This window comes from Lontra canadensis, unplaced genomic scaffold (assembly GCF_010015895.1).
Source record: "Lontra canadensis isolate GAN:19392208 unplaced genomic scaffold, GSC_riverotter_1.0 scaffold48, whole genome shotgun sequence".
Taxonomy (NCBI): domain Eukaryota; kingdom Metazoa; phylum Chordata; class Mammalia; order Carnivora; family Mustelidae; genus Lontra; species Lontra canadensis.
The window spans coordinates 13,433,194-13,448,708 of NW_022631042.1; the positions used below are offsets into that span (position 1 = coordinate 13,433,194).

The 15,515-nt window shown below is 44.9% G+C and overlaps 1 protein-coding gene across 2 annotated transcripts in view; it reads right to left on the reverse strand.

The window, feature by feature from the left end:
* The window catches only part of LAMB1 (laminin subunit beta 1), a 68,154-nt gene that overhangs the window by 1,126 nt on the left and 51,513 nt on the right, over positions 1 to 15,515 (reverse strand). For both annotated transcript variants that reach the window (XM_032873393.1, XM_032873391.1), the window contains exons 25-32: positions 13,160 to 13,529; positions 10,527 to 10,711; positions 9,433 to 9,674; positions 6,702 to 6,905; positions 5,965 to 6,109; positions 3,912 to 4,119; positions 3,556 to 3,697; positions 865 to 1,041 (exon numbers count right to left, since the gene is read on the reverse strand). In XM_032873393.1, the coding sequence (XP_032729284.1) occupies positions 865 to 1,041; positions 3,556 to 3,697; positions 3,912 to 4,119; positions 5,965 to 6,109; positions 6,702 to 6,905; positions 9,433 to 9,674; positions 10,527 to 10,711; positions 13,160 to 13,529 (1,673 nt within the window). The remainder of the gene's footprint in view (positions 1 to 864; positions 1,042 to 3,555; positions 3,698 to 3,911; positions 4,120 to 5,964; positions 6,110 to 6,701; positions 6,906 to 9,432; positions 9,675 to 10,526; positions 10,712 to 13,159; positions 13,530 to 15,515) is intronic.

Below are 15,515 nucleotides of genomic sequence, written 5' to 3' on the forward strand. Positions count from 1 at the left end.
GTTCATCTTAGTGTAATCAAATGCTATGTTTTGGGGGAAAATGCTATGTAAAAAGACTACTTGGGGAGACGTATGTTCTCAGCACCGCGAGAAAGTTACAAATGTGATAGAAAAGGACGGGGTAGTGCACTTTGCTTTCTGCTTTGTTCTCTTCCCAAACTGGAGCGGGGAGAGGTCTCCCTTCTATAATGCCTAAATGCTACATTAACCTCAAGGAAAAATCTTGACGAAATAGTTTATAACTCCCTGCTATTCATTTAACAGTTGGCACATTCCCCTCAAAAGTGTAAAGAGGTTTCTTGGGGAAATAAACATTTGCCCACTGAATGTGTGTTTTAATGATTACTTGGCTTCTAATGAAAAATGTGGGTTGTATGAGCTTTTCTCTGCAACGTATAGGACCTTCCAGTGAGAAGCATGAATGTGAGTGGAAGAAGTGAGATTTAGTTCCCTGCTAGTGGTTCTGTGACAGACTCCTAAAGCTTTTCCTACTCTGCTTTTTTCAAAATTTCTCAAACGGCCAAGTTAGTACCATATGCCATAAAGGCCTTCTACTTGAATTACCAAAGTATAAGCTCTGTGTGCTTGTTTTAAGACTTACACCCCTAAGTTAATTTCATTTTTCTGTGTCCTTATCCATGTGTGGATATGAGGGCTTAGGTCACACTTCTTGGACACTTTCATATCCACTCCCACTCTTTTCCATCTGGGTCTCTAATGACTGCTATTTCAAAACAAGTCAACTGGGGATATTTCTGATGAATAACCGTTGGGTCCATGTCCCTTACTGATTCCAAGGAAGGCAATAAGGAGACTCCTTGCTCCTTTATGAACACAGCTATGAAGTTGCAAAGCTTTACTCACCTTTTTAACATCATCTGCACTTTGTTTCACAGTGTACACTACTTTTTCAATGTATTCTGCCTCCCCAGAGTTCTGGGCCGCCTTCCGCTTCAGCTCTTCCACATTCCTCTCTAGCTCAGTGATGCGCTGGGAGGCATTGAGCAAGGTCTCCTCAGAAGCAGCGGTTTCAGACTCAATCTGCAAGTATAAGGTCAGTCACCCAGCCAGCCATTAATTTAACAAGTGGTCAGGCGTGCTAGGGATACAAGTTTAGAGGAAGATTAAAGGCTGCTTATGCTCTCTTGCCCTGGACCCAAAGAAAAAAATTACTAAAAGGAAAAGAGAATTTCAAGGAAGCTTACATAAAGAGCCCAGCTTTATTCTTCTTGTAATTCTGATGATCTTGGCTGGAAATTCATGTAAACTTCTTACCGAACCACCCCCAGACAGCTTGATGTGTTGAGAAAGCATTTTAAGGACACCTGGAAGCTTTGGCTAAACAATGGTCACAAATAAGCAGATGTGAGAGGAAGGATTTCCACAGAAATTTCCAAATTCATGTGGGTGGGAAAATGATAACTCCCAAGTCACCTTTTGTTTTTCCTGTCAACTCGAAATGTTAAACTCTAGTAGAGGTTATGGGTCTTCAGAAACCACCCGGAAAGTTGAGTGTCCTCAGCTAATTACCAAAGGCAGACCAGGGATGTTCTTGAAAACTTGGAGAAGTCACTCTAGGACTGTGAGATGGCATGTCGCCTGGGATTCATAAATATTCAAAGTAATTTAGTGAAAAAATTTCTGGGTAATTGGCGAGGATCCACCTATGATCTCTTTTCAAAGAATAATCAGTGAACATTGATTTTTAAAAGCTAGCCCAAGTTAAGCAGTCTGACCCATGACAGAAGCACTAGTTTCACTGAGCACCTTGGGTTTTTTTTTTAATTATCTTCAAGCGTTGGTCTATTCATAGAATTAAGTCTGAATAATAATACAGACATGGCAAAATTTTTAAGTATTTCAAACCAAATGATTGTTAACCTAAAAGTTTACCCATTAATTAACATAGAAAAATATTCTTAGTAGTTCTGATTCTTAGACAATAAGCTGTATAGTTTTAATTATAAATGATTCTGTTTGACAAGCTTTCATTAAAAGCATAGTTTAGACGTTCTTTTTGCTTCTTAACCTAAAATGCTTCTTGTCCCCCAGGGTCCCTGAAAAAAAAAACTATCATTGTTCACTTGGACTGTCAAGCCAAATATCCCACATGTAGTTCCATTAAACCCTATATTTTCTATTTTGTTTCTCAAAACTTAGTAATTTTTTAAAAAAGATTTACTTACTTTAAAGAGCATGTGTCTGCAAAGCAGGGAAAAGGGCAAAGGAAGAGGGGGAGAGCATCTCAAACAGACCTCTGAGCTGACTGAGCATAGAGCACGACTCGGAGGTTGATCTCACAACACTGAAAACACGACCTGAGCCAAAACCAAGAGTCGGAGGCTTAATCTGACTGTGCCACCGAGGTGCCCCCAAATTTAGTAATTTTTATAAAGTTACCTAAATAGATTAAGTTCATTAAAATGTTAACAGCACGTGAGAAATTTACAAAACCCTAGAGATAGAAAAATCAGAAAAATCAAAGGGTTAGAACATCATAGTCTGGTGGGAAAATGTAATTTTTCCACACCTGAACAAAAAGGGCTCCTATGTATATACTCAAAATTTAAGAAAGAAAAGTAGGGGAGGAACTATTGTTCCTCATGTTATTGAGCACAGTAGAATAGGGGAAGATAGGTTTGTATCAACCAGTGGTAGGAAAAGCAGGTTGAAAGACCACCTCTCAGAATTTAAACATTAGGGACTCTTGGCCTGGGAAGGGTGACAGTGCAGACTAATGGCATCTAATTTCAGAATATATTCTGAGAAGATGGGTAGGGATCATAGGAGTCCATTTTATTTCCCATCCATTTTTATAAAACAAAAATTATATTTGCATTACTTGTAAGTGATATGACTTTTAGAATAAAGTACTAAATCCATGTGAAAAATTCTTTGCTTTTAATATCTAGTAGTCCCTGAGTCGAGTATTCTGCTTATGGTAAGTTTTTGGGGTGCCTGGCTGGCTCAGTTAGTAGAGCAGGTGACCCCTGATCTCGGAGTTGTGAATTCAAGCCACACACTTAATAAAACATTAAGTTTTCCATGCATTCTGAACAAAACATTTTTCAGCTGTAAGATCCCTAGTAGGTTCCTCTAGAATTGGGGACTGGAAGCATTTTGACCTTCCTTGCTCTTCAGAGGTTTTCAAAACGTACAATAAAATTTTGTGAACGCTCACCTCATAAATTTTGAGATACTGTTTTTCACGATGTAGCTTGCTTTTGGGCTGCCTTATAACAGCAGGAGTTTCCTATAACTAAGTTTTGAAATTAATACCATCCTTCCTACTACTCAGTAGCGTCTATGTGATTCCTTGAAGGAACAGGAGATAAACACATGGACTATGAAAGTAACTGGGACTTAACAATCCACTGTCTTCAGGGTCCTTTTTCCCCCTCAAACAACATTTTTAGCACCCGTGCTAAGGGAGTCGTTCGGCTTTACGGAGATTAGAGCTGTCCTTTCATGTTCAGCTTTCACCTGTCAGATGTGCTTCCTCTCCGGGTAGTTTCTGTGAGCGTTTCCTCCCCACACAGGGCTACACTGTCTTACCGAAGTGAGCAGGTTCTGGGTTCCCTGGATGTCTTCATCTGCCTGCTTAATGGCTTTCTCTGCTGCAATCTGGGCCTTTTCTGCTTCCTCCAGCGCTTCCTTCACCATGTCTGCAGTGACTTTAACATCATTTGCACTTTTGCTGAGTGAAAGGAGGAGACGGTCAATGTGAACATGAAAAAGTTACTTCCTCTCAGAACATTTAAAAAAAAAAAAACTTTCTTTTAAAGTACAGCCCTCTGGGAATGACCCAGAGAGACGCGTACAGGTCACTCTTCTGAAATGTCCCTGGTCAAAGACTTTTTACTCCCTGCTAGACACACAAGCCCCCCAAATGTCAGAATGTCTTCAGATACCTGGCTCTCTTAGCTTCTTCCAGCAACATCTCTGCTCTAGCAATGTCAGCAGCGCTTTGCTGTAGAATGACCTCGACTTGAGAAAGGCTTTCGACTCGCTCCCGAATATCTTCTGTCAAGTTCTGTAACTGCTGTGGGGTGCTGGGCATCTCCATCTTTAGTACCTCATTAGCCACTGCTTCAATGCTGTCCAGATCTGCACTATCCTCTGTGAAAAGCAATGATGTCCCCATGAAGAGGTCAAAGTCACAGATGGCGACCTCAGTCCCTTCTGGTCACCCACCTGGTGAACAGCCTTCTGGGTGACTCCAAGACCTAGGCACCTCCTGTTTAGGAATTTATAGTCTAGTTGAGTAGTTACATGTAGAAAAAGTAGCTACAGGAATTTGGTATAGCCTGGGAAAGTCAGGGAGGGCTTTGTGGAGGATGAGGAACTGATCAGGTTTTGAAGGATAGTAGGATTCAAAAGGAGGAAGATGGACATCTCTGGATGGAGATGAGCCAAGCATGTCCTGTCAAAGTCAAGCAGAGCGAATGATTAGGTTACAGAAGAGTAGCAACTGGGGGAGGGGCAGAGGGGGAGAGAGAGACTCTTCAGCAGACTGCGTTGAGCACAGAGCCCGACAACGGGGCTCAGTCCCATGACCCTGATACCATGACCTGAGCCGAAGCCAGGAGTCAGAGGCTTAACTGACAGCCATCGAGGTGCCCTGACTGGTGCCAACTTTTAATTGAGGTTGGGAGAACAGTTAGGACGCTACTGTAATTGCAGAGGTAAAGAGCTGATATTCCTTACATAACTTATCTGGATTCTGGAAGTTTCAGGAAGGGAGAAAATAAAGGCAGAGAAGCAAGAGAATCTGATAGCATATTATCACAGAAGCCAAGGAATTTCAAATGTCTAATGTGAAAAGTGGTCAGAAAAACGCCCAAGAAGTTAGACTTCAAACATGACATTGATTTAAGGTTTTGTTTTTCAACTATTAATACAAAAACGGACCCCTAAGGCTTTAAAGCAGGTAAATATTTGATCAAGTGATGGCTTCCATAGGATATTTCGTAAGATATCCATAGGAATATCACTGGCTCCTTTCTTAGTCCCCATTTTCCTTGCGAACAGTTAAACAGTATTTTGTTCAGGCGCCCACCTCTAAGGGAAGGTAAACTTAGCAATTCAGAGTTAAATGCTGATCAGTCTGCCAATTAGGGTCATCCCATTCCATCTGACATTTACACGTGGGGTGGGATGCTTTTCTGGCTGGTGAGATTTATGGAGATGACTGCTCCAGACTTCTGGGTAAGATTCTTCCTTTAAAAAAGATGTAACAGGGAACAGGTGGTCTCTTCTTTCATTAGGTATTATTGAGGCTTTGTGTGAAGTGTGAAACTTTGGGCAGTCACCTTGTAAACCAGGAGGAGCTGGCCTGAGAGCAAAGCAGATACCCTTACTACATGAGCCCCAGAACGTCTTGCTAGGTGAGACAGTATTTTTGATTAAGTCCATCTCAGTTGAAAGTTTTGTGTAACTTGAGGCCAAAACCATCCTTTACTGATAACATTCAGACTGTGACCAGAAACACTTAAGAGCTGGACCATAAACTCGAGAGGTTTCCTCTTTCTCTACAGAACATGAAGTGATAGAGCTAACCATTAAGTATGATGTCCTGCAAATACCAGGATAACAAAGCTTGGCAGGCAACGTCAACATAAGCCACTATAAGGATCTAATGACATTCTGTGTAATCGCTAACAGATTCCAAATTCCGTTCCCACAGTGTGTGTTTGACTTAATTTCCTAAGTGGTGTCCCATCTGCGTCTGCAGAGCATCAGGGAAGATGACTTACATACACATAAGCTTAAGAAATGCCAACATTTCTTCACATGGCTTTTTTTTTTTTTTTTTTGAAATGTGACTCTATTCCCAGCCAGAAACTGATTTTCTCTAAAATGCAGACTTGAATCCTGGTCTCTCAAACACAGACTCTATAAAACATTTTTTATATTCCACGAGAAGAAGAAATGGCTACAAGTCAAATGAAAACAACAACTTACGGGTCAGAAAGTTCCTGATTTGTTTGATCAGATTCCTCAGGTCCTCGTTGCTCTTGTCCACCTTTTCTTTGGTGGCGTTCGTTTTCAGCAGAACGTCTTGAGCATTCTGTTTGGCCTCATCTGCCCTCAGTTTTGCTTCAGAGACCTAAATATGAAAAACACATGACCCAGGGAACACCACTCTGTAATAAATGGCCCAGAAAATGACGCCGAAAAGCTATACATTTGGAACCATGGGTTTTGGAAACAAATGTTTCTTCAACTGTACTGCGTTCCCTTACAGAGGAAAGTGTTCGTCTGCAGATGGCGACACAAGTTCTCATACAGATCAGGCTAGCGCAGAAACCTCTTTTCTAATAGTTTCTAATTCCTCCAAAACATTTGGCGGCCTATAAAACAGGATGTTAACATGGTCCCTTTAGAAAAAGTAAGGCTCCATTGCTCAGCATGAATTTTTTATAGTACGGCTCAACGTATTCATAACCTGGACTCATCATATAAGTGACATAGTGGCCTCAAGTCATTGTCCTAAGAAGAGAGCAAATTCTTAAATATTCTACGAAGAAAACCTTCCTGTGTATTTCTTCCACTGACCTCACAAAAACCAGAACTTTCAGACCCAACATGTCCTTGCCATGCCCCTTACATGTCACCGTGGAGAACCGATCTCTCCCTTCCAGTTCTCCAGTCCGTCGCTGAAAGCCAACACCACAAAGCAAGGCCGTCCACTGAATTACCATCTTGGAGAGCTGCTCCACCTCAGCCAGCGCGCTCAGGACGTCTCGGTCAAAATCCATGGCTTTCTGCCAGGCTCCGTGTGCCACCGTGACCAGGCCCCCACAGCCGGGCCCCCCACACTTCTTCTCGCCTTCATCCGTTCTGCAGCTGGGGCCGCCACACTCCGTCTCAGAACACGAGGCCCCTGGGGGCGTCCCGCAGGTCTGCAACAGGTGGGAGAGAAGGCACCGGCCTTCAGAGGGGGAGTCTGCGGCTCGGCACAGCTGTGCAGGGCCTGGGTGGCCCCAGAGAGCGTGTAGGTGGTCCTCAGCAAGGGTGCTTGGGAACACAGTGTTTGGGGGAGAGGAGCGCAGAGCTTAGGAATAAACTGCCCTACTTACTGCCAAGGAAACAGTTTACAGTGCTTCACCAGTGCCTCCTGCCCCAATGAACTGGAATGCCATCTGGGCGCTGCCTGGGGTGCAAACATTATCTGATGTGAGGCTGAAATCTGCCAATAGGAGAGCCGAAGAATGCTTCCCCTTTATCCTAAATCATGAGACTTAAAAAAAATAAGGTATTGAGAAACTTTTTTTTAGACTTAGTACCGTGGTCGACTGTTCTGGTCCACAGAGTCACCTAGAATGCCCCTTATCTGGCCTTTTAGTACCTTCAGATCGATTGAGGAAGACAGGCTCACCCTCTGTGAAACACCCAGGAAGAAGTCACGTGCTAGAAGTAGGAAGGAAAGCACAAGGAGAGACCACGGAGTGTTGTAGTTGTTGGGTAAGGATGAGCTGGCTGGTGGGATTTGAGCAGGGAAGTGGGAGAACATTCCAGATATGAGAGGGAAACAGAAAACAGTAGGAAAAAAGGTAGATTTAACTTCTACAAACAAGCAACCCCCCACCATTCTCTCTGCCTGGACTCCTCTTCCTTATCTACCAGAAACTTCCAAAGATTGGGGGCTGGCCATGGCGCACACATGCAAACAATTACATGATAAGTTTGCTCTATGATGGAAAAATGCTGAGCAGGGAGAAAACTGGGGAGCTGTCCCCTCACACTGAACAGAGGCAGTGAAAAGCAGGTAATGCTTCCAATAAGGAAGGTATTCTTTTTAAGAAAGAAAAAAATAGTTTTTGAATAGTCGACTCCTTAGACTAATAATTTTGTGATCGTTACAATCCCAATATCTCTCAAATTATTAAATAGTCTTTCCAGTGTCTGGTTTATAGTGCCTAACAAGCTTCAGAAGAGAAAGTTTATTCTGTGTGCTCTAGAAGAACATGGGCCTTAGGAAGAGAAGCATGAGGCCTCAGGGATGCTTTCTAAAAACAATCTGACAATACACGAGATCTGTTTTATTTCAGCCACAAGCATGAGAAAAAAACAGCCTGGGTCTTGCTAAAGATACGCATAACAAGAACTGAAGGTACTTGAAAGACACAGAGGGACAAAAACCTCTCCACCCAAGAACCTGTAAAGGGAGATCGCAGAGGACAATCCCATACATCCAGTGAGCTCACCTGATGGAAAAGCAATCACAGGAAAGGGGCCCCCATTTGTAGGACCCCCTGCTGCTCTGCTGCCCTCTGTTGCAAAGCAGACATCCTTCGGCACGCTCTCTGCTTTCGTTCTGGTGTGTGGATATTATTTGTGATGAGTGTTTTTTATTGGCATTTCTAAGGAATCGGTCCCGAAAGGAGAGCAGACTGAGGGAACTGTCATCTCATGCCTGTATATAGTGACTTTGTCCCCTACAAAGCTCAGTGGACACACTGCTCTGGGCCGCCATGTTTCTAGCGAACCATGACAGGAGGTCTGCCTTACTCCCTATTCCCAGTACATGCTCTAAAGTGTGACAGGATAATATCTAACCCTGTAGGCATCAACTGTGTTTGGCACAACACAGTAGCGACAGTGTGTTTTTGCCAACTGCAGAGAAAGCGAGATGGGAAAGAAGGCAGGGAGGGAGGGGGCCTTTCACAACAGACAAGGTCCTAAGGAGCCTGAACTGTCCCCCACTTCTCTGCACCCACCTGCCTCCTGCTTTTACTGTTCCCGTGTTCCTAAGCTAAGAGCACAAGCCTTAGTCTACAAACAACACCCTCCCCATTCTCTGTAGGTGTCCTTCCCTGAAAAACAGTAAGGAAATGAGGACAAAACAGGCAGAGTTTGGCTTTTTTTGGCCTTCCGCCGGATTTCATTAAACTCACTACTCAATTTCATTTGGCTCCAGAGTTACTCTTTAAAAGCTTCTGGGAAATGAATCTACTTTCGCTGTTGGTCTCAGGGTTAATCTTCACCTGGTAAAGTTAATGGAACAAAGGAACATTCTGATTTATACCCAGGGCAGAAATTCTTCTTTTATTTTTTCAACTCCCTCCTGGAATGACTCCTGAATTGCTTCACAGAGAAGGGAGCTTGCGCTTCGAACTGGAACTATGTAGAAAAGAAATGTCCACAGTCTAAAGGGCTCAAATTTAAATACAAAGGCAGGGGAAAGTAGTCCTGATTCTCTCTATCCCAGAGAAACCTCTGGAAGCAGGAGTTTTGTGGGGGAATGGGGGGCGGGAGTTGGAGAGGAAGATGATGTTTTGATCTGGCCTGACGGGGATACCCATAGGTGCCCAGAGACCAGTTTCACTCCTGCTGGTTCATTTGCAAAGTGAACAGGATCACAGACAAAACGGTGCTTTTTCTTCCTATTGCACCACAGCCTTGGGGCCAAACCCTCGCAAACCTTACCATCTCAGCAGCCACTGAAAGGTCCAGACTTTGCAGTTTGCCCGCTAGCTCATCCAGAAGGCGGGCCTGCTCCTCTTGCTTTTCCCGGAACTGGGCTTCTCGATCCATCATCAAGTCTTCGACTCGGTCCCGGGTGAGCGCCGACTGCTCCACGGTGCTGTTGGGGTCCGTGGTGGAGGCGTTCACCCTCTCCTCTGCCTCCAGGGACATCTGGAAGTACTTGGTAATGCTGTCCAGGGCACCTAGGGCACGGGAACGCAATGGCCCGCAGTGAAATCTCTCGTGCTCAGCCTCGGGGAGCGATGCCCGTCTCTGGCGTCTGCCCGCCCTACATTTACTGTATGGATTTGCTCTAAAATTCAAGGACAAAATCTTTAGGAAGAAACATAACTCTCCCCTCGAGCAATGGCTACCCTTCGTCCCACTGGCAGCTACTCTGGCTCTGGAGGGTGCCAAACATCTGGATGCACCATTACCGATCGTGCAGATGTTCCTGCACACAGCCAGTCTTCCAGTTCTTTCTCAATAGCCAACAGCGTAGGCGGGCCGCACATGACACGTCCAGATTTTTTTTTCTCTTTTCCTAGTCATTTAACTATTGAGATCCACTCAGATGGCCAGTAGGACATACATAAAGCAGGACAGCCTATTGTGGCTTTGAGGACCCAACCAGGAAAACAAAAGGATCGTGAGTAAAATAGGAGGGTTAGTGGGATCTGACGCTGCAAAGATTGTTTCCTGAGCAGGCAACATTCTTGAACATAAAAGAGTTTGCTGAAGTATCACTGTGATTTCTAAACTACTCAAAAGAGCCCATCTCCAAGAAACACCAAGGAGGTTAAACCATCCACTGAAAACAAACCAGGAACCAGCTTGCCCAGTGGAATCTCTCCCACGTCTTAGGCTCCCCGAGTCCCAGGTCCCCCATCTGTAAGCGGGGACTTTAATCCTTATCTGTGCCAGAGACTCAGTGAGCAAAAGCTCTAAGATTATTAGAAAGCACTAAACGTTATGCTGGAAGTGCTGGACTAGAGGGCCAGACAGTGGGTTACAGCCATTGTGCGGGACTGCGTATTTGCACAAAAAATGCTCACCCCGAATATCTGAGTTTTTGATAAATTCCAGTTGCTCAGCAAGCTCTTTCACTGTGTTGTCTAGGCTTTCCGCTTCTGTCTGCAGAGACTCTAGCTGGCTGGCTGTGCTGTTGCTTTGTGAAGCCGTGTCCGACAGCTGCACCTCGACCTGAGCCATCTTTTCTGAAACATCTTTGGTTAATTTCCTGTAAAGAGGAGGAGAAGTTTGCCGATGTAAAAATAAACCAAAGGGGTGTTCTGAAGTCCCGTTTCTCTATTTTCCACAAATACCGTACCCCTTACTCTGTTAATTTCAAACCAATTCCAAACTTCCTATTTCCAAGTCCTGGTTTTATTCTCTTCCTCATTAAGAGGCTGTATCAGATCTAACAGCTTTTCTTTCTTCAAAGACTTTGAAGAAAAACAGAAGCGCCAATTGGTGTTGTGGTAGAAGTGTCCTGAAGGGATTCTGAGCACCTGAGCCGAGGTCCAGGGCACGGAGCTCCGGCTCTGAATGTGAGCAGCGTCAAGCCCACACAGTCCCACAAACTCAAAAGACATAAGTGACTCCAGTGTAGAATTATGCCCCCCAGCCACCTGCCCAAAACGCTCTTATCGGAACCTCAGGGATCACCTTCAAGATGGGACACGCAGAAAGGAAGTCCTACAGCTACCAGGAACCAGGGGAGCCGCCTGCCGGAGCTTTTCGCATGCTTCCCCCAGTGACAAGGTCTCATCCAAGGCCCCACCTGCTTCTACCAACAAGCAGCCCTTTCATTTCTCATAAGAAAGAGGTAATATCTACCAGGATGGGCTGCAATATGACAGTATTTCACTTGGAATCTAAACCCAACTGCATTTTCTTCTGTATTTCACATCTCCAAAGCTGTGTTTTAGGCATCTATTTCTGTACATTACTTGTAAATACAGTGTGTGTGTATGGGTGCGTAATCACAAAGAAATAATATTTGAGAAGACCTCAGCTCTGGGCTTTACTGGGTCATCTAATTCAGTGTTTCCTCGGGGAAATACTAGTCAGTGTAAAACACTGGGAAAACATAGGGGGACTGAAAGGCTGGGGGCCAATTGAAAATGTCATTTAAGGCCAAGACAAAACCATGAACCAACTCAAAAGAATACTTAAAAGGATTTGTAGGTTAAATTACATTTTATAAACCCAACCACTTCTTCTGAGACAATTATAATATAGTTTCTTTCTTCAGTGCTTTCTTCTGTTCACCTGCTGATTCACAGAAGGCTTTCATTTCTTCTCAGCTCTCCTACCAAAGATTTCCAAAGAAATCAAATCTAACACTGTGTATTTTTTAATAATGCCACTTTGGATCCTAAGACACCTATCTTTGGATGTTGTGTTGAAAAAGGATTAATGAAACCAGTTTCCCTGAGATGACTACAATCTCTCCGATTAGAGGACTAGTGAGGGGAGCAACAGAGCCATTCCAGGAATGTGATCTCTCCTCTGGCAGGCTCTCAAAGGACACCCAGCTTGTTTTGTTCTCCTTTGGGTGCATGAGACCAAGGCCAAGAATCAGGTCCTAAATGGGCTTATGCTCGGATCACAGCCTTCCAGAACTTGTTATCGCTATGTGTTAGGATGAGCCATACACCATTTTTTAATGAGCTAAAATTCCTCATTAACTGCATTATCACTCCACATCAGACATTTTCTAACTGTCTGGTCCACCACATGGCCTTGGACATAAAACCTCTGGCTTGAAACCAAGGGACCAGCTACTTGAAATCTAGAGGGTTCAGGAAGGACCTCCCACAAGGTTCCTGAGCGCATGTCAGCTGTTCCCTTGCTGCTGCTTATAGCGCGGAGATGAAAAGTCCGTCTGGCTTCCTAGAGAGGCGGATTCCAGTCCCGTCACACAGAAAATGTGCAAGAGGAAGCCGGGACGTTTGGGAGCAGGAGAAATGGCTGAAAAATGATCCCTGAGAACTTGAGAACTCAGAATTCAGTTCGCTCTGCTTTCACTGGCAAAATAGACACTTGGCAGAGAGGATTACCCAGAAGAGGGCTATGAGGGGAATTTTTCACTGCAGAGAATTCATCACCATTAGAGAAGGGAGCACTGCTCTAGCCAACCAGCGGCAGAGCTGCAGAAAGAACTTGGAAATAGGGTCTTGCTGTGGGAATGGATTTCCTCACTAGGAGCAAAACATAGTAACAACGACTTCTATTCATGGTGTTTTTGGCAATTACACTATCATTTCACAGATCAAACCTGCTGCTGCTGCTCTGTAAGGTAAAGGTAAGTGACGCCTTCCCCTCCTCCGTAGGAGGGAAGAGAGACGCAGCCTAGCGGAGCCCTTCATACTCTCAAGCCTACCAACTAACCAAGCTACAACTCATTTACGGATCCTCTGTCTCCGAAGCCAGTGTTCTTGCCACTCCACTAACTTGGAGCTGTTTACAAAGAGGGGTGCTGAGTGGAACCCGCACACATTCTATTCTGCTGTGTGCACAGTTTGGTGCATGTTCACTCACCCAAATGCCCAAATTTCCAGACTGCTGGAAAGCCAGCGACCCGGCACCTGTTTTCATTCACAGGGCCAACCAGGCCTTCTGATGGAGGTGCCCAGTCTGGGCATCTCTCCTCAGGCTGAACCAATACTCAGGGACTACTTACTCTGCTTCCTCAAAGAGATCCCCAATGTTTTTCAGCGGCTCCGCGGCAGGGCTCTGGGCCAGGATATCTCTGATCTCATTGACTTTTTTCTCCACCGAGTCCACAGTCTCTCGGTACGGCCCAAGCACCCCACTGATCTTCAGGGCCTTGGCTTTCTCCAGGAACTTCTGGGTCCGATTGGTCAACTCGGCGATGATTGCATCCCAGAGAGCAAAGCAGTGGTGGCAGGGAGCGCAGTTTGGGAAGACGCCCGAGTACCCTCGCGTGCACTTGTCACAGCGCGGACCCTCGACCCCCTCGACACAGATGCACTGGCCAGTGGACTGGTCACACTGTGGTGTCTCAATGCCCCTGGGGTCACAGTCACAGGCTGGAAGGGAAACAGCACTGGCTCATTCACCAGATCACAAACCTCTGTGACAAGACTTGGCATCTGGAAGCCATGGTTGCGGTTTCACCAAACTCTCGGAGAGACCAGGACAGCGTCGTCCTCCAACACAGGCACTACCTCAACTCTCACTAAATGCTTAATAACAGCAATGGTAGTAATATTTTTTACAGTGACCCTTAGCATGCCTGGCATTGTAGAATGCACCATGTCCCTGAACCCTACATGACAGGTGATTTGCCCCAAGTCTCACAGCCAGGAAATGGCCGGGCCGGGATTCAAGTTCAGCCTACTGCAACTCCAGTTGTTTCCATTCTCTGCACCAAGCACAGGGTTAACGGGCATTCAGTGGTCTTTGCCAGCTGAGGTTCTAACTTCACTTTTGGTACAGGCATGCAATGGCCATTTACAAACCCTGTAAGACAAAAATCCTCCTCCTAAAAATGCAAGTTTGACTCTGGCAAAACACAATACATTCATAGTCTCATAGGAGTGTTGTAAAACTATCTTGGCCTCTTCCAGACAGATGGTACTGAGATTTGCTCACTGGCCTCTACCCTCCAAACCCAGAGAGATGCATCTGTTGCCCATTCATGCAACCCTCGTCACAACCTGCCTTTTATCACTATTTTAATTCTTACTGCCTTCGTTGGCCAATACCACTCCCTGAGCAGCAAGTCTGAGGAAGGCAGCGATGGGTCAGAGGCTTCAGGTGCCTGTGGCTGCTAATCTTGTCTTCCCCACACCCCAGCTATGCCACTCTGAGCAGTGCACTGAGGAAAGTGAGTCACCGACTTCCCATCTGTAAAATGGGGTCATAATTATACCTACCCCGTAGGCTAGCTTTCAGGATTTTTGGAATAGCTTAATTCCAAAGTGCTTAGAGTAATGCCCAGTTCATAGTACTCGATAAACATTTGTATTATCATGACTGTCTTTCTTTCTTTTTTTGTTAGAGAGAGAGAGAGAGAGAGAGAGAGAAAGAGTGAGCACAGGCAGGCAGAGAAGCAGCAGCAGAGGCAGAGGGAGAAGCAGGCTCCCTGCTGAGCAAGGAGCCCGATGTGGGACTCAATCCCAGGATGCTGGGATCACGACCTGAGCCAAAGGCAGCCGCTCATCCAACTGAGCCACCCAGGCATCCCTTATCATGACTTTCTATCAATCATCCAAGTGTCTGGTAGTTTCCTGCCCAGAGTGTTGTTTGACCACATTTCCATTGGGGGGAAAAAAAGCTGTTATGGCGTTATGTTTTTCTTTGTATCCTTGCCAATAACATCATGATTTTTTCAAAGATTTAAACTACTGAATATTCCAGTCTTCAAACTTTGGGTTGAAAACACAGCATGCCCTTAGTGCCTTGGGTTTTCAAAACTCAACGTTTTTTCCCTTTACGCATATTGTTTCTTTCCAGGCACTTCTAGCAGTTTCATTTTTTTCCTATGTTTTTTGGGGTCATTCTTAGGAGTCAGGGAGCAGCTTGAGTGAGCTGTGAGTAACTTCAAGTGTGTCCCCTACACCATTATTTCTAGGAGATGTTTCTGGAGAGAAGGCTTCCGTGATCAGTAAGTTCAGGGAAGACAGTCTCCTCTGGAAGATTCCTAAACAAACTTCAGCACCTTGAAGGGTCAAATGAGTTTGGCATACAACTGGGTAAAAACGACACAAAACAAGGTTTCTCCTGCCGAACTCCTTTGAGCCTTCAATGTGCTGAAGTTTGTTTGGAATCTTCCAGAGGAGACTGTCGTCCCTGAACTTACTCATCTTTTCCTAGTGGAGGAGTGAGAGAGGGAGAGAGAGAGAAGAGAGAAGAATGAGAGACACCCTAGAGAATTACGGAGGAAATAATGGGAAACGTGTCAGAAACCATTGCCTTCATCAGTTTCTGAGGCTCAGAAGAAGAGGAAGAAATTTGATGATGAAGAGTTTACATTGTTTAAATTTTAGAAATGGATTCCTGTCATTTGGTAA